Source organism: Nymphalis io, chromosome 14 (genome assembly GCF_905147045.1).
Source record: "Nymphalis io chromosome 14, ilAglIoxx1.1, whole genome shotgun sequence".
In the NCBI taxonomy this organism is placed as follows: domain Eukaryota; kingdom Metazoa; phylum Arthropoda; class Insecta; order Lepidoptera; family Nymphalidae; genus Nymphalis; species Nymphalis io.
The window spans coordinates 5,984,758-6,004,471 of record NC_065901.1 but is presented as its reverse complement, the minus strand read 5'-3'; the positions used below and the strand labels follow the sequence as shown (position 1 = coordinate 6,004,471).

The 19,714-nt window shown below is 35.1% G+C and overlaps 2 protein-coding genes across 2 annotated transcripts in view; both read right to left on the bottom strand.

Moving 5' to 3' along the window:
• Positions 1-7,072, bottom strand: part of LOC126773362 (uncharacterized) — a 69,962-nt gene extending 62,890 nt beyond the window's left edge. The window contains exons 1-3 of the mRNA XM_050494274.1: positions 6,849-7,072; positions 5,737-5,861; positions 5,529-5,625 (exon numbers count right to left, since the gene is read on the bottom strand). Coding sequence (XP_050350231.1) covers positions 5,529-5,625; positions 5,737-5,861; positions 6,849-6,976 — 350 coding nt within the window. The 5' untranslated portion in view covers positions 6,977-7,072. The remainder of the gene's footprint in view (positions 1-5,528; positions 5,626-5,736; positions 5,862-6,848) is intronic.
• Positions 7,073-8,119: 1,047 nt separating this feature from the next.
• Positions 8,120-19,714, bottom strand: LOC126773334 (arginine-glutamic acid dipeptide repeats protein-like). Its single transcript, XM_050494188.1, has 13 exons — positions 19,405-19,714; positions 18,722-18,994; positions 17,339-18,654; positions 16,889-17,006; positions 16,443-16,628; positions 15,984-16,159; positions 15,432-15,598; positions 14,556-14,662; positions 12,453-12,563; positions 12,183-12,271; positions 11,067-11,151; positions 10,403-10,532; positions 8,120-9,253 (listed from the first exon to the last, which is right to left on the bottom strand). Exons 1-13 carry the CDS (start codon positions 19,566-19,568, stop codon positions 9,227-9,229), a joined length of 2,949 nt encoding a protein of 982 aa, XP_050350145.1. The 5' UTR covers positions 19,569-19,714; the 3' UTR covers positions 8,120-9,226.

The following is a 19,714-nucleotide window of genomic DNA, read 5'->3' as shown; positions in this document are numbered from 1 at the left end:
TACGAAGTATAACATGCGGTATAGTGTTTTGTCTTGTTCTTACGTTAGCTTTAAGGAAAGTATGTTTTACGAAACTAGGTTAAATAATTATTAACCTAAATATATAAATAAACGAACAATCGACGGTAATCTGTTTAGTTAATCACAATATAGTTTAGTTGTCACGTGAATCTTTTGCTGTGGCTTCTATCATGTGCGCTGACTATTTTTTGTACGAAATCAATTTGCATGCTATTTCGACTTTTCTATACCTACTATCGTTTCATGGACATATTACAATTATAAATATGATTATTTAATTAAAATACACAGTGAAGATCGACCCTAATATTTATTATTTATAAAGTTATTTTGAAAATAAAATTCAAAATATACTTACTTTATTCAAATTGGCTCATGAAAGCACAAGATTTTATATATTTTTATTCGTAGTATAATTTTTTTTTTTTTTTATAGATTAGGAAGGTGGACGAGCATATGGGCCACCTGATGGTAAGTGGTCACCAAACGCCCTTAGACATTGGCATTGTAAGAAATGTCAACCATCGCTTATAGCCAATGCGCCACTAACCTTGGGAACTAAGATTTTATGTCCCTTGTGCCTGTAATTACACTGGCTCACTCACCCTTCAAACCGGAACACAACAAGTATTGCTGTTTTGCGGTAGAATATCTAATGAGTGGATGGTACCTACCCAGACGAGCTTGCACAAAGCCCTACCACCAGTAAATGACTTAATATAATATTTAAGCCGAGGTGGCCCAGTGGTAAGAACGCGTGAATCTTAACCGATAATCGTGGGTTCAAGCCCGGGCAAGCACCACTGAATTTTCATGTGCTTAATTTGTGATTATAATTCATCTCGTGCTATGCGGTGAAGGAAAACATCGTGAGGAAACCTACATTTGTCTAATTTAATTGAAATTCCGCCACATGTGTATTTCACCAACCCGCATTGGAGCAGCGTGGTGGAATAAGCTTCCATACCTTCTCCTCAAAAAGGGAAAGGAGGCCTTAGCCCAGCAGTGATATATTCACAGGATGTTACTATACTGTACTGTACTATAATATTTAACAACAATATAAATATTCTCATATGAAATACAAGTATAAACACGCTACATATTAAATAATTTATTAAGTTTTTTTATAAGACTTTCTAATATCGACCTCTCGAATCTGTTATTTAGGTTTAATACCGGAAGTGATCACCGCTTGGTTCGAGGCACTCTAAATATCAACTTAAAAGCCGAAAGATCGAGAATGATGAGGTCTACTCTCCGACCTACCATGCTCCAAGCTGCTCAAGGCTCCGAAAAGTTCCAAATGGAACTTCAAAATCAATTCACCGCGTTGGAAACCATAAGCAGCATTGATGAGAGAACCGACACGCTGGTCAAAATACTGCAAAACACATCCCGCAAGTGTTTTCCGCCACAGAGAAGAGACAACGCACCAAAACTCTCTGCTGAGACACTCGAGCTCATGAGAAAACGACGAGAACTACCATCGTTTTTGTCAGATAAGGCCTTAAACCGAACAATAAAAACGCTGACGCGACGCGATCTCCGACGCTCCAATACCTGTGCCATCAAGGCTGCGATTGAGCAAAATCGGGGATCGAAAGTGTTCGCTCGCAAGTTTGGGAGGCCGCGTCTGACAAAACTTAAAACTGAAAATGGTGGGGTCGTTACCTCTAGGCCTGAGATTATCGGAGAAGTAGAGAGGTTTTATGGGCAGTTGTTCTCTTCAAGATCGGATAAACCCGTGGGAATCAGTATTGATGACCAGCGCGCCCCTCTTATGCGCCATTACTCCGAGGAGCTCCCGGTCGTTGACCAAGGAGAGATTAGGGCGGCTCTAGAACAGCTTAAAAACAACAAAGCTCCGGGAGATGACGGAATCACAACAGAGTTGCTTAAGGCAGGCGGGACCCCGGTCCTGAAAGAGCTAGCAAGCCTCTTTAATTCCGTCATCCAACATGGCAAGACCCCGGAAACGTGGAGCGGGAGTGAGGTGGTACTGTTTTTCAAGAAAGGTGATAAAACCCTCTTGAAAAACTACAGACCAATCTCCCTCCTGAGTCACGTGTATAAGCTGTTCTCCAGAGTCGTCACGAACCGTCTCGCCAGACGACTTGACGAGTTCCAGCCCCCAGAGCAAGCCGGCTTTCGATCAGGCTACAGCACCGTGGACCACATCCATACTGTTCGGCAGATTGTGCAGAAGACCGAAGAGTACAATCAGCCGCTGTGTATGGCATTTGTGGACTACGAGAAAGCCTTCGACTCCATCGAAACCTGGGCAGTGCTCGACTCATTGCAGAGATGTCATATCGATTGGAGATATATCGAGGTACTGAGATGTCTGTACAACGCCGCTACAATGACTGTCCACATCCAGGACTGTAAGACGAAGGCGATCCAACTGCGCAGAGGGGTGAGACAGGGGGATGTAATATCCCCGAAACTGTTCACCAACGCGTTGGAAGACGTTTTCAAAACGCTGGATTGGACTAGGTATGGAGTCAATGTAAATGGCGAGTACATCTCACACCTTCGATTTGCCGACGATATCGTCATCATAGCAGAGTCGCTGGAACAACTCACCGAAATGCTGCGTAGCCTAGGCGAGTCTTCCCGGTGTGTCGGTCTCGGTATGAACTTGGACAAGACCAAGGTCATGTTCAATAGGCATGTCGTGCCGGGACCGATATACGTCGAGGGGAAACCTCTCGAAGTTGTTAGTGAATATACCTACCTAGGACAGATAATACAAGTCGGTAGGAACAACTTCGAGAAGGAAGCCGATCGAAGAATTCGCTTGGGATGGGCAGCATTTGGCAACCTTCGTCAAGTCCTCAAGTCGTCTATACCGCAATGTTTGAAGACGAAAGTCTTCAACCAATGCGTCTTACCTGCCATGACATACGGTGCCGAAACGTGGACACTAACTGCGGGACTAGTCCACAAATTCAAAGTCGCTCAGCGTGCTATGGAGCGAGCTATGCTCGGAGTATCTTTGAAGGATAAGATCAGAAATGAGATTATCCGGAAAAGAACCGGAGTCACCGACATAGCTTGCAAAATTAGCAGGCTGAAGTGGCAGTGGGCTGGTCACGTATGTCGTAGGACCGATGGCCGTTGGAGCAGACGAGTCCTAGAGTGGAGACCGCGAATCTGCAAGCGCAGCGTAGGGCGCCCTCCAGCCAGGTGGACCGACGACCTTAAGAAGGTGGCGGGCACCAACTGGATGCGGAAGGCGGAGGACAGGGAGCTTTGGCGCACCTTGGGAGAGGCCTATGTTCAGCAGTGGACAACGATTGGCTGTTGATTGATTGATTGATTGAATCTGTTATTTTGGATATTGTGTTATTCAAAATTAGCTATTTAATTCTACGAGCATCTCTAACACGTCTCAGCTACGTTTCTATAATTAGATTCCACAGTTACTTGTAACTTTGCCTAGTAATAAATTTAAATCTCATGTTAAAAAACCATATTACATAACAACATATTATAATAACACAAGATTATATAAATGGTTAAAAAACGTGTAGTCAGTATTTCGAACACTGTCAATCAAACATAAGGGTGAAAAAGAGTATCAACTGACTTTCTTGCCGGTGCTTCTCGGTAGAAATTATATTCCGATCCGTAACATTAGGATTCATAAGTGCCCTTATGAGCCCACTTGAAGAATTATTTGATTTTGTTTAATATAACATTTGAGTTGGTCAAAATATCGCGATTAAAATTTAAACTGATAACTTATGTCTTAACATTGTAAGAGGAATAAGCGAAACCTTAAATTTTATGTTGCCATTACATCATCAAGCACTACCGAATTTTTATGTGCTTAATTTGTGTTCGGAAATCAACTCGAGTTCGGCTGTGAAGGACAACATCGTCATCCTGTGTGTCGGATGAAATTCTGCTACTGTGTGTATAACTTACAATTTACATTGAAGTAGGGTGATGTAATAAGCTACAAACCTTCTCTTCAAAATTAAGAGGCCTTAGCCTAGCAGTGAGACTTTTTTTGTTACTTTATATCTTAATGTATTGCCTAAGTCCCTCTTCTTGCCGAAGCAAGAATTCAACAATTCATGACATTGAATGATGATTTGTATAAGAAAAACATGCCAGTAATATACTCTTCTTTCAATCTTTTATTCTTTCTAAAAAATTATAAAATGTTGGCGGTAAGACCGAACGGTATGCCGTTATGGTAAATGAAATGGCTCTCTTTTAATTAGTCATGGCCTCTCTCCGCCGCCGCTCTCTACTCCCTATTATTATTTCAATAATAAAAATATATATTTATTTTATTTAAAAAAAAAACTATTCATTTATTTGTTGGTTTTCTTTTATTATAAACTAATTCAATAACTATCAATTTAGATGTTACATATATGCCGCGAGTCCCGTTGTAAAATTTTTTTTTTCTTAACGATGTACACACTTTCTTACTCTGACTGTAATGAGCGATATCTCAAATAAACATTCCTTTCGTTCTATAGCGCATGCTTTAAACGAAACGTCCAAATCAATACACAAGATCAAGTTCATCTACATTCAATGATAATAAATTAATTATTATTACGCTCCTGTAACATGAACTGAAAGGTCAAGGCTAAGGAAGATCAATACGATCTCAGTATTGCGTATTATAAAGAAAAGTTTATATATCTTCTACGTACCTAATCCTGTAGAAATATTCATAAGAAAGTTATCACTGCCGACTTTTATGAATATTTTTTATTATTAGGTAGGCAATGATACCAATTACGCTGCAGTAAAATATAGTATTATATATGTGAAATTATCATCATGAATATGTTATCTGTTTAATTGCGAAAGTTTTATTTATCTTACTCAGCCAGGCAAATTATACTTGTTTATAGAGTTGCAAATTCATCAAAGAGACCTTTACAGGATAAGTTTTAGCTTACTTTTAAAAACTTAACTTAATTTCCATTAAAAACAAACAAAAAATTACCAAAAAAGTTTATCTTTTTACTCAGAAATCTCTTTTTTCTGCAACGTGAGGTAACTATGTACCAGTGTCCAAGGCATGTACATAGTTACCTACTTGGAATGCCAAGGTACAACAACGCACCCATTTATTTTAATTACCTTCATCAACATACCTAAACTTGATGTTAGCCTCGAACACCTATACCATCTACTACCAAAATATACTGAGATTAGAATGTTAATAAAAGCTTTTTGATAAATGCATATCATGCATAGTAAATGTAAAACAAATGTACGTTTTGAGTGTGAAATAATAAATTACCTTTTTTGTTGTCACTGATAAAGCCAACGAATCACAACTACTTTCAAGTTAAAATTATTTTAAAGCGAGTAAGTTCTCAATAGTTAAGTTTGTTAGGTATGTACAACGTACAACAGGTTCCCTTACATATTGTACTTTAATTATGTCAAAGTTTTCTTAAATGATGTATGTTCGCATAGTAACTATATGGGTACAATAATATACATTTTCACTTTATGTAACTTACGTTATCGATAACGAAGGTATATTGGCTCGCGCTGCGTCGTCAATAACTTGTAATGAACGACATGACGAGACCATTGTAATATCCAAGAAACCCAGATCTGAAAAAAAAATACAATTGAAATCATATTTTTCGGACACGAGGTCTTGTTAAAACCATAGTCCATTGAAACGTATATTGTATTACATTATATTAAATTAAACAAGTTTACCATTGTCGACGATAGAACACAAGCCAGCATCAGATACTGATCGGCCGCGGCTCCTGAGGTTTGGCTGTTCCCTTCTGAAAAAGCTCCAGTGTCTCGCTACAGATGAGCGAAGCAGGCGGTTGAATCTTTAATAAGGTTTATTTATTAGTTTTGTTACTAAAACCCATCTAGTGTGATTTCAGTGTCAGCAGTAAGTTAATTATATTCAAAATAAATTAATTTAATTTATTTCGGTGTACCTACGCTTTGTATAGGATTGCTTATAAAATAACGTGTAACGAACGCCCAAACATGTGAATCAAAGACTGTAGTTGCATATGACATGTTTTCAACAATCTAGCTTTATTAAAATATTAAATTCATGCAACACAAAAATAAAATAAAACAATAACTTTATTTTAAGACGCAAATGAATGCGAAAAGTGCAGAGCAGCCTCCTCACTAAATAACCTGTATTGTGGAATCCAAATCGTGATATATGTAAATATAATAATAGAGCAATATATCATATTAAGTATTATAAATATGTTTATTGAGTAGTTATGTATTAAGCCTAGAATAGAGTTTTATATCTATCGCCTGTTTTCAAACACAAATATTTATTTATTTTATATTATAAGTTATGTTATTTTGCATCTTTTTATTTATTTATTCATCTATATACAGTCATTTTTATTCATATAGGTATATTATAACTAAAATTAAAATAGAAACATAATACGTATTACAAATTTATAGATAAAAATACGCCTTCTAAAAGATTGTCCTGTGGCATTGTACTCAAGATGCTAGCACTATTGCCTCTCTGCACCGCTAAACTCAGCTTTTGGGCTCAATAAGCGCCAGCTCTTGGGTCATCAGAAGTGTGGACCAGTTTCTTAGAGAGATCTATTATAATTTTTTTTTAGTATCAGACGACCATGGACCTAATGTTTTAAGCCCAGCCCCGCAAATTCTTATTCGTTGGATAAAATTGATTGTTACAATTTTGTTAATATCAATTATCTTATAATTATTATTTTTTTAAATACAGTAATTATTCCATTAAATGTAAATACCGTACTGTCTGCGAGCCAATAATGACATTTTGCCGCGACTATTTGTATATTTACCTTTTTAATGGTGTATCAGAACTTTCAGAAGAACTTGATGATGTAGAAGTGTCACTACTGCTGGAATTAACAAGATGGTAAACTTGAAAGGAGGTACTAAGACTTTTGCGAAGATTAGTTTTCGACATTTTTAGCCGACAATTCACGCACGTTTCACAAAGAAACTCGCGATTTCAAAATTTAAATACTCTTGTGTAAGCACACACTGCAACATATATTCCGAAACTAAAATTTGATGCTAGGAGGAATATATACTAGTTGAATATAAGTTGTCACTGGTTTCTAAAATTAGTTCGTACGCTGAGGCGTAAGCGCGTCCACGTCGAGTTTGAATCATCAACAATAAGATCCGATTGAAAAATTATCGCATTACGGTTCTTCGAATTTACCCCATTGACACACTTCAATTTAATATTCACGTGTAGGAAGATAAAGAGGTGAGGTGATGAATCTTTATTGATGCACTTTTAATTCGTCATTTTACAAATTAATTTATAACCTTCCATCGCTTCCAAGTGTAAAGAACCGTCTACTGCGAAAAACTGGTGAAATACCCAAAATATGTTTTTATTAATGACAACAAACAAAAATAAAATCAACATGATATCTATATTATAATATTTAACGTCCCACTAATATCACAGGTACGCAATAATTATTGACTTATACAAATACAATAATTATAAGAATATATATTGGTCATTATTCTTTACCCTCTAATATTCGTAAGCGATTTTCCTACTAATTCGAACTATAATTTAAGGATATTTCCAAATTAGCGCCGGCGCTCCACGTGCTGCGAAGTCTAGAGTCTTCTAGATCTAGATCAACGATATTCAACCTTTTCTTTATGGGGGCCACGATCACATGTTAGCCATGGTGTCGCGAGCCGCAAACAAAAAATATTTAGATATGATTTCTTGTTTGAGTACCGCTGATCTAGATCGATAATCGTTAATTATCGTGTGTAAGTTGCGCCTTAATACATACAACATTTCATATTGCTTAATATAAGCAATGTAATTTAATTATAGTATGTTATTTTTGTCATGACAACTGTCTTATAATGTCTAATTTTTCTAGTGTACATTAATATATATATATAGTCATATAACAACATTTATAGGTATATTTTTAAAGTAAATGCTAAATAACTTTTTTCACACACCTAGAATAACGTACTTTTAAGTGGTACAATTTCAAACAGCTTGTTTATAAATAAAACACTTTAAGACTTCTTAATTTTTATTTAAAAATAAACAATACCTGTACTTGTTAATAAAATCTTAGTATATAATACAAAAGGGGAGTTCTTAATATAATTCAAAGATTACCTAACTACAAAATAATTTGGATCTTTATTATAAGTAACAATTCTAATAGAATAAAAACATTTACATCAAAAAAATGAGTTAAAGAAGTTCTATTTTGACATATATTTGAGATGACAAGATGCTTGTCACAATTTTGAAAAAAAAAACGGCTGCCAATTAGCAAATGTGCATTATTTTAATACGATCTTTGCAGTGAGTTTCTTGTCAATTAAGAATTTCATAACAAAGAAAATTACATGTATTTTTGGCGTTTGTTTATATAACCCGATACATTATTGAAACAATTGAAAATGGGAACGCTTAACTTGTCCAGAGACCACAAAACTCCAATATTATTATATTGGAGTTTTGTCCTCATAAAACTTGAGAGGTCTATATGTCCAGCAGTGGATCATCACTGTCTGTTGAAAGATTGATTAAAATTCAGGATCAGAATTTAATTTTATTCCGTATTATTTTGTGAGTATATATTATTAATATGTATAAATAACGTGTCTAGATATAAGTGCTAGTATTTTAAAGTATATTTTGTGATATACATTTTTTATTAACAGTTTTACTAATTATATTGAGACATTTGTATATGTTATATATTTGACAAAAATAAACTAATTATAAAGAAGAAACATCTAGTGTATATAAGAATTAACTTGTTTAGTGAAACACTGATTTCTCTTTCTGTCATCATTGATTTGACATTCGAAAGAAGAAGACGCAGTATTGTTTAATTATTATAGGTATTTATAGGTAATGCCATTTAAATAGTAGAACTCAGCCACTCTCATTTGCTGCCTTCACCCGCTATCAATAATATGGAAACTTTTAAACATTTGTACACAAAAACATGCCTAATCACTAAAAATAATTTGATACACGTGATAAGAAACATCTTTTAAGTTCCGTATCATTACACAAAAAAGAATTGTGTATAATCTTAAATATGCTATGTTTTAAACATAATATATAATTAATAATATATAAATTCAACATATTACAGTGTACTTTTATTTTTCTTCTAGATATATGTCCTTGACAGTTTCTTTCTTAATAATAAGGTCGGCGTGGGTTGTTCTGCAAAAAAAAAAAATACACAACACGTTTCAATAATTAAAAAGGAATTTAATATTTTTGTGCAAATCATACGAGCATATGCAAATACACGCTGAAACAAGAAACTAAACTACACCGACTTCGATAATTAGTAATTAGATATTGTAGACAATATAATATTAAGATTAAGTGTACATGTAAATAAATTTTTGAAATCAGCTTAATTTTTTTTTATTATTATTAGCTGTAAATCAGTTTTATATTATTTATATTATGTTAAGTGGACTGCTGAAATGGAAAAAACTATGTTTAGAGAAACATAGCTTTTCTTTTTCTTATTCTTAGTGATTTTTTTTGACATTTCAATTAACTTATGTGGGATGTAATATATTTGTTAAAATCAATTTACAATTAATTGGCAAAGATTTCTGATAGTAATATACTAAATATAGTATGCGGTATTAGACCCCAAATTTCTCCCGCTTATTCTACTTTTAGGGATGGAATTTGTTTTTCAAATTAAAATGTGAGCCTGTAAGTGTTCCATTATTGGTGCCTTTCCTTTTAAGGAGATTTTTTAGAGCTTACTCGGTACTACATTGTGAGGTGATAGATATGGCAGGTTATGTTCCGACTCATGTGGGTCTCTTCACGATGTTTTCTATCACCGCCGAGCACGAGGTGAATTATGAACACAAATTAAGCACATGATAAATCAATGGTACTTGTCTGTTAAAATTCAGGTATTCTAACCATTGAGCCAACTCGTCTTGTACAGATATAACGAATAAAAAATATAATATCAAAATCGGTTTTAAATTGGTAAAACTATTGACGAACATTCACACATACATATTATATATGTATATATGTATGTAACTAACACCGGAACATTGTTACTATTTTTATCTCAAGATGGAATAAACACTAATTCCTGCCTATATGGATCAGTTGAATCTCGACCACGAAAAAACTAACTCAAAATATTAACAAATAATAATAATTTTAATTATCATCATCATTCACTTGCCTTTATACTATTTATTTGGGGTTGGACCAATCTCTTTAACATTTCAAGAAAAAGAACATAACCGGACAGAAGCGGATGGCTCTACACCAGCACTACATGGCTTATGAAACTTAATTATATATTGAATAAAAGTTAGTTACCAAAGGATTAGGCCTAAAGCGGTACGCGAGCATCATTCGCTTCCTGTATGCATCAAACTCATCATCTTCAGGCGAGACCACGTCAGAAGTCGATGCGCCTAATCCTAAGTTAGCTACAGGCTGGTTAGCTCTAAATGGAAAAAAAATATTTCATAAGCTTTTCGAGTTTTGTGAAATAATATAAGATATTAATAAATATTCTATCTCTTTCTAACCTGCTAGATTTACGGTATGACAGACCTGAGATGTAATTTCCCTATATTAACTAAATGTAAATATATTCGAAATGATAGAGAATGAAATGATTATAATTTTAATTTAATTAAAAAATATATATATTTATACATTTCTTTTCATATTTATTGTTTCATGTTTCATATTTATTAGTTTATCAAGCATTTCCAATGTATATGACTGAGATTCATATTAATGTTTATGTAAATGTGCCAGAGCCTAGAGAGACATTTAAGGAGTCCGACCATCCCTGGAAAATCTCTTATTTATCTCCTCACAAGAAAAGTTATACATCTAGTATATGTATTTAAGAAAAAGAGCTCTGAATAAAATTTATTTTCGAAAAATTAGCATGTGAAGATAATAACTAAAAATATAACACGATTGTATGTAAATATATTTTTTATTTGTAATAAACAATTTCACTCACTTATTTATCGGTTCAACTATACCAGTCCCTTCAGCACCGAGACCCTCACCCTCATTCCAACCAAGTTTCTGCAGCATTTTGAAACCTAAATAATTAAAAAATTATTAGTTAAGAACTGTTTGTAGTGCATGATATATTTTCTTTTTCTTTCTTTTCTTTATAATATAGAAGGTCACCACCGCCCATAGACATTGGCGCCTTTCCTTACATTACCTATGCGCCAACCAACCTTAGAGCCGAGATGGCCTAGTGGTTAGAACGCGTGATTCTTATAAATGACTTATAAACACAAATTAAGCACCACTGAATTTTCATGCGCTTAATTTGTGTTTATAATTCATCTCGTGCTTAACGGTAAACGAAAACATCGTGAGAAACCACCATGCATGTGTCTAATTTCACTGAAATTTTGCCACATGTATATTCCACCAACCCGCATTGGAGCTGCGTGGTGGAATAAGCTTCAAACCTCCTCAAAAAAGGAGAAGAGGCCTCAGCCCAGCAGTGGAAAATTCACAGGTTGTTACATTACTTTTTACTTTTACCAACCTTAGGAACACAACAATACTATGTATTGCTGTTTGGCGGTAATATATGTAATGAGTGGGTGGTACCTCACAATATATACTATTTTAATAGTAATAATAATGTCCTCCAGACCGTTTCGGCCACGGCGGCCAATCTCAAGAGAGATTAGCCAACTGCGAAGGAGATATTATAGTGCACAAGTGTGTGCGCAAACACAAGTGCACTCTCTATTCCCTAACTCTCATAATCCGATGGGACGGCAATCCGACACGACCGGAAAGAGTTCAGGCGCAGGACGCACGGCTTTACGTGCTTTCCGAGGCACGGGAGTGTTCACACTTCCAACTTCCAGACTCCGGGCTGCTACTGAAAATTTTCTGACAGAAAAACCCAATAACTTTATATTGGCCCGACCTGGGAATTGAACCCAGGACCTCCAGGTCTGTGGCCTTATATCAAGCCACTAGACCAACGAGGCAGTCATTTACTTTAATATGTATTATTTTAATAGTAGCTTAAGTAGCTTTTAGTTATATTTACAAATATTGTAATAAAAAACATTGTGTTCATTATAGAAATGTTTCTCACCAACATTATCCTCCTTCAGTTTGTATTCCTTGTAATCACTTAAGTCTGGCTCTTTGCCACTTTTTATCGCAGAATATTTTTCCATGAATCTGAAATAAATTTAAATATCACGAGAATTAAATATATTAACATTAATTATCTTGATACAATGCAGACAAATAAATTATATATTTACAACATTGTATAAACAAACAATAAATTAATGTAATGCGTTTTGCTTTAGATTTTATCAAAATATACAACATATTTTTTTTTTTTTTGTAAACTTACTTTTTCAACTCCTCAGGTGGAAGAAAGTCACCAATATGATGTTTACCCGCAGCTTGCTTTGTGAGTTCATCTGCCCATCTCTCTGTGGCGTTCATTTCTTTGGCGCGCAATCTAAAACAAATTCATATATCAATATCTATGTTGTAATATACATTTATATTATATATGCATTATATATACATATTATATAAAGTATATAAGAAATCTTAAGCTTAAAATGAGTTCATATAACAAAAACCTTCGAAACCTTTTTTTATATTTTATTAGCTATTTGCCTGTGTTTTAAGTTGAAATTGCAGATACAATTATATTTAATTGGACTCTGCCGTGGTTTACTCCATGATTTTTTATTTATCAATGGGCTCATCTTATGGGAGATATTGAAAGTTATTTTTTTCCAGTAAATTATTTATAGAGTCGAAGTATGTGCAATGGTTCTTATTCCTTAAATGAATTAATCAATAATATCTTCTTAACATTCCATTTATTATTTTCTGGTCCTTAGTATAGTCTGGTCTGGTTCATAGAATAGCATATTTATTCTTCATTATTTACTGACCTTTATTCGTTAAATTTCAGCAATTCCTTTCATACTATGTATCATGGCATGGCTTGTATAAACCATTGAATGGGGCTGGACAGGAAACATGCTTCATTGTAAATTAAACAAATGTAACAAGCAAGTAACTCTATAATATCCAAGAGAAGGGACTAGAAAACAGGTATGACCAAAAGCAAGATGGGAAAATATTGGCATAACCTATAGCTTATCTCTCATTCTTTTGTCACTTGTATTATGCTGAGTGTTAACGTAATGCAAATTTATACTTGATCAACCTTTGATGACCTTCAGCAGTATCTGCTACAAATAATAATTCATTTGCGTTGGTCGTAAAGTCGATCCTTGGTAGTCACACCTTTTTGAGTCGGCAATACAAATATGATCTCTAGTTAAGAGTTGGTTTTCATTTATTCATTCAATATCATTTTATTTAAGAGTTATTGAGTTTAATCAGACAAAATTATTTGGTTTTTTTTTTATTGTCCATACTAATATAAGTCCTATTCGATATTTAAAAAATATTTTGTTTATTCGCGTGGGTTATACCTCATTATCTTACTTCTGTACACATATTTGGTGTTTCGATTCAACTTTGTCTGTCGTTAATTATGTCAAAGCCACTTTTAATTATGTGTATAATCAAATATGGCTACAGTGTTTAAAATATTTTCTTTCTATTGTTATTAGGTGTCGGCACACTCTATTTTTATTTAGCTAGGTTGCAACCAAACAGGCTTCAATTAGTTATTAAAAATAATTTTATTAGTAAAGCCTATTTTACTCTGTTTCCCATTATATATTTGACTAAATGATTGCTCGATCTTGTGTAGGAACTACCTATGTATATGTAATTTATACAAAGTTGTATTGTTAAAGAAAAAAAATAACTACTGAATTTCTTGCTGTTTTTAAATAAAATCCACTTTCGGAACCAGTGGTAGTCCTAGGTGGTGGGCTTTATAACTAATTGTAAAATCTATTTTAAATAAAAATAATTTGATTAGATTAATCCATCCTTGATAACACTGATGCACAGAATCAAACCACTATGATTTTGCTACATCTAACATAAAAGAGCTCATATTGATTGCTATTTTACTTCTAGTTATGAATAACAAGCTTAAATATAAATATAGACAATGGCGTACATGTACTCTAATTTTTTTTTTTATATATAATAGGAAGGCGTCGAGCATATAGGACCACCTGATGTGTCACCAATGCCCTTAGACATTGGCATTGTAAGAAATACATCACCAATGTGCCACAAACCTTGGGAACTAAGATGTTATGTATCTTGTGCCTGTAATTACACTGGCTCACTCACTCTTCAAACCGGAACACAACAATACCAAGAACTGCTGTTTTGCGGTAGAATATCTGATGAGTGGGTGGTACCTACCCAGATGAGCTTACACAAAGACTACCAGTAGACAATTGACAGTTGTGTATATTACTCTTAATCTTATCAGGTAAGTAATCCGAAAAACATCAACAACCAAAACATACCTCTTCATATTATTGGTATGGTTTAAACATACCTGTGCTCCCATGTTCCCTCTGAGGTGTCTTCATCACTGTCATACTCATATTTGTGTTTGCCAGCAGCAGCCAAGCGTTCAACTTCTTGCCTCCTCTTTAACATATCCTTTTAATTGAAAATTATATATGTATTATTATTTTCTGTTTAGATCAGAATATTTTTAAAACATTTCCTCAAAAGCAATGTCTCCTGTTGAAGATTATCTCTTATACTACAATTACTATATATTTTAAAGTGATAAATCTTTTTTAAATATATTATTATAATTCATTTATCTAAAAAAGACAATTTAAACTAAAAACTGATTGACAAACAATTTTAAACACTTGCTTATGAATATTGCCTAGTGGCTGTACAGTTAAACACTGGTTTCTCTCTGTTTTTAACCGACCTCAATACAAGAAGTTTCGGTAGTATTGTTTTTGTTATTATTGATTTGATATTCTAAAGAAGACAGTAACAGTAACAGTAACAGCCTGTTAATGTCCCACTGCTGGGCTAAGGCCTCCTCTACCTTTTGAGGAGAAGGTTTGGAGCTTATTCCACCACGCTGCTCCAATGCAGGTTGGTAGAATACACATGTGGCAGAATTTCAATGAAATTAGACACATGCAGGTTTCCTCACGATGTTTTCCTTCACCGTTAAGCACGAGATGAATTATAAACACAAATTAAGCACATGAAAATTCAGTGGTGCTTGCCCGGGTTTGAACCCACGATCATCGGTTAAGATTCACGCGTTCTTACCACTAGGCCATCTCGGCTTTAAGAAGACAGGGCATTGTTTAACTAATCACTCCCTAAATACTGTTTATAAGTAAAACAGTAAGCTATTTAATTAATAAAGACACAGAATGCTCTTTATTCTCCATACCTGGTACAGTAAGTTGAGTTTGAAATTATCTTCACATTTTTTCCAATCCTCCGCACTTAGGTTAGTAGTACCATAGTTAGTCATTGCATACAGCATTAATGCTTGATTATTACGATTGACATTTTTAAGCTTTAAACCTTCTTCATCTATCTTAGATAAATTAGCCCCTGTAATGTAAGTGTTATTATTTTAATTAGGAATAGATAAATACACAAATTTAATTGTTTATGTGTTTAAAAATATTTTTTGTCTGTGTAATTGTTATAAGGCTGCTGAACAACTAAGACTATGAAGTGGATTTTACTTTGCAGAAGAAAAAAAATAAAACCAGATAAGATATAATATATAATACCCTTTTATTTGTGAATCAAATAAGCATAAGCTGCGGAAATTTGTTTGAAATTCTTTCATTCAAATGAACACTACCACTCTTCAGAATACTGAATTGGTATACAGATATGACAAAAATATTAGTAGTTATTTTAATATTTTTTACCTATAACATTCCACAGAACACAGAGAAAGGACACAGAAATTGTCAATTTAATTCACCTGGAAGAGAATTTGGTAATGGTGTTACTACACCCGGTGGTTTTATATCGATTGGCGGGTCATCTCCCCAACGCGACTTCTTCCTCTTACGACGCTCCTTTCTAGGGTCAGAATCGTCGTCGCTCTGAGAGCTGGTCTGTTCGCGTTTGATTGATTGATTTGAGTATATATCATAACTGAAAATAATTTGATCATTGAAATAAAGTTGGACATTTTTTAAATATTATAATGATATATTATTCAGTAAATACTCTAGTTCTTTTAAACAGCTATACTAATTAATTTTGTCAAGCAGGTGTATAGTTGTAAAATGATTTGTCTTTTTCTTTTGCATGTTAAATTACTGATAGTAGAAAGTCATAGATCAGTGTGTTAGGATTCACAACCTATACATTTCTTAAACATTAAATAACTAGTGTTAATAGAATAGCTTATTTCCAATTTTAACTATTAACTAACTTGTCTTTCATTTCCTCCTTTAAATATTTGTTGTCACTGCTATCGTCATCTTCTAAGGAAAATTCTGGCTCGTATTTATCTTCGGGTTTGATCTCAGGTTTTCTATCGCCCTGGCCTTCACACCGTATCTTTGTCACGAGATCCCTATATGCCTTATACTCATTCGAGTTTGTATTATGCAGAAACCTGGAATTATACCTAATATAAATATAACACCAACAGAGAAGCGTTTAAATGGATGTTTTGTTAGGTTAAACAACCTGAAAATATACTCGTGAAACAGTGTTGCATCTAAACCGATGGTAATTTTAGGAAGTAAGAAGAAATCATAATATGGCAACGCTGCTCCAGACTAAATTATTGTAATATATGTTCAGTATGTAATATAAAAATGAATACAGCACGTATCCTCCTGTTGGAATCAAAACTGGCTACAGTGGCATTACCACATATTTTGATCTTGTGAGTGTATTGCTTTCAGGACATTTTCCCAGTGGTCGCCGTTGGTTGCGACCTCGGCGGCGGCTCGCTGAACTGATGGCGGGAACGAATCTGCAGAGAGAACTGCACACCACGAGTCAACATTTTGTCTTACGGCCGCTCCAACGAACTGGTTTGCTTGAGCAACCAGATTAGCTCAGTTCACATTTTAGTTATTTATTATGAAGTACACACTGTTAGCTGACCTCCTGCGTCTAAGCTCTGTGACAGCAATCACTACTTATAAACACGATGCATTCATAAGGCGAATAATAAACTAATTACAGTCATAGAACTCGCAATTTTTTGGCAGTTTAGTGAGGTCTAATCACCTTTGTACTATTTTTTGTCATTAAAATTGAATAAATAGTATAAAGGTGGTAAAAATTATATGTATATTTTTCTTAGGTGTTTACCTTGCATAGAATGTGGTGGAGCTTGTTTGTGTCCTGGTTCCATGTCGTTTGGTTTTGGTATGTGACTGAGGGGCAGTGATAGTGGAGGTGGAATGTTCTGAAGTTTCATTGGTTCAGGCGGAGGTATATTGTCCAAGGGTTTCGAATCGGGCATGGAATTGGGAGGCAAAGGATTTTGGGGCACAAAATGCATATTAGGAGGACCTATTGGGGGGCCATTATTATTTGGTCCAAAACTAGGACCATTAGGTCCAAACGGAGGTTGTGGGCCAAAGCTGGGACCATTAGGCCCGAAGGGAGAGTTCATTGAGTTGGGTGGGCCATTAGGCCCAGGCATTTGAGAATTAGGGAAAGGAAAAAATGGTGGCATAGGACCATTTGGTCCAGGTGCTCTCATATTAGGATGGCACATGTTTGGTGGCATCGGACCAGGTCCACAGGGACCCCCTGGTCCATTTGGACCCATGAAATTTGGAGGCATGGGAAAATTTGGAGGACCACCCATAAACGGGGGCATTGGTGGCATATTAGGTCCTCTTGGTCCCATCATGGGACCCCCATTAGGTCCTGAATTAGATCCTTGGCCCATATTTGGACCTGAAGGTATATTGGGGCCAGCACCCATGTTTCTTTGGCCCAATGGCCCAGGACCCATCGGCCCAGGGCCCATTGGTCCAGGACCCATTGGCCCAGATCCCATAGGCCCGGGTCCCATTGGTCCAGGTCCCATCGGCCCGGGTCCCATCGGCCCAGGCCCCATTGGCCCAGGTCCCATCGGCCCGTGTCCCATTGGTCCAGGACCCATTGGCCCAGGTCTCATCGGTCCAGGTCCCATTGGCCCTGGACCCATGGGGCCGGAGCCCAATGGACCAGGACCCATAGGCCCCGGCCCCATTGGTGGGCCTATTGCCCCTGGTCCCATCGGACCACCAACCATAGGACCAGGACCTATAGAGTTAGGCATTAATGATCCAGGACCCATAGGTCCAAAACCCATTGGCCCGGGTCCCATTGGTCCTGGGCCAGATACCATTGGACCGGATCCCATTGAAACTGAATCTGGACATTGGTCAAGAGAATTGTCTTGCTGACCTTCTACGTCAAATTCCTCATTAGGAGAAGGGCCATCATGAGAATCCCAACGATTATTAAGGGCATTAGGTGGTGGAGATTGATCATCAGGAGGTTGCACAGTAAGTTGCATTAAAGGTGGGATGTTTATAATATCAGTCACTTTCTTTCTGTCTTCTATAACTGGAGTCATTGGACTATGAGCTCGGTTACGGCCTCTGTCATTCCATCGTCGGTTCCTTTCCCTGAATTTAAAATAGTTATTAGGAATGAAATAATCATAATAAAAATTATAGTGTTTACGAGATCTACCTGGTTCCTCTTTCCAGTCTTCTTTCATTTGTGTTGTGATTGTGCGGTTCAAAAGCATCAAATACTTCACTTTCTTCCAGCATTGGAATCGTTTCAGATGTATCCTTATTTTCATTGCTATTTCTTTGACTTTCTTCACTCTCTTTTTTTTCTCTTGCTTCTTTTTCTTGTTTCTCTTTACTCTGTTTTTCAAGAAGGGCTTTATATTGACTCATGAAACTACCATCGTTGGAGAAAATATTTGGTGATCCTTTTTCATCTGTTACTGGAGGGCTGCAACGTAAATATAAAATGGTAAACATTTTGTATTTGGTTATCACTTTAACTATAAGAAATAGTTGAGTAGTTTAGATGATCTAAACTACTCAACTATTTCTTATAGTTCCACTGAAATGATTGGCAATATCTGTATTAATAACTATTTAACAAAGCTTTAAAAATTACATATGTTAAAAAGTACACAACAATGCATTAAGATTATTAAAATTTTATTATTGAGTAATTATAATTGAGTATTAAAGTAATTGATTTGATATATACAGTAAATATTAAAACAATAATAAGTAAAGAGTGCAAGGTATAGGTATCTCAGTAATATAATTTATAAAGTACATATAAGAAAATTTGCCAGAAATATATTAAAGAATATTGAAAAATAAGTAGGTAGTATACGCATTTAATACTTAGATAATTTAGCCTGAGCCGCTAAAGCTGCAGCTTGCTTTTGGGCCTGTAGCTTGGCTTGAATTTCCATCTTCTTTTTTTCGATGATTTGTTCTTGTTTCGACATTTGCGCCCATCTTGTACTGAGAGCAGATTTATTTTTGGTGTCTTTAAAATTAATCATGTTTGCAATAATCAAGAGATATTGAACAATAAGTTACAAGTTAAAATGATTTCCCTAAAACAGTGTGTACACCATTTTGATTTTTGACTTTGGGTCTTGGGAACATGAAATTAAATTAAAAATTGAAATGTCAGTAGGTACTAACA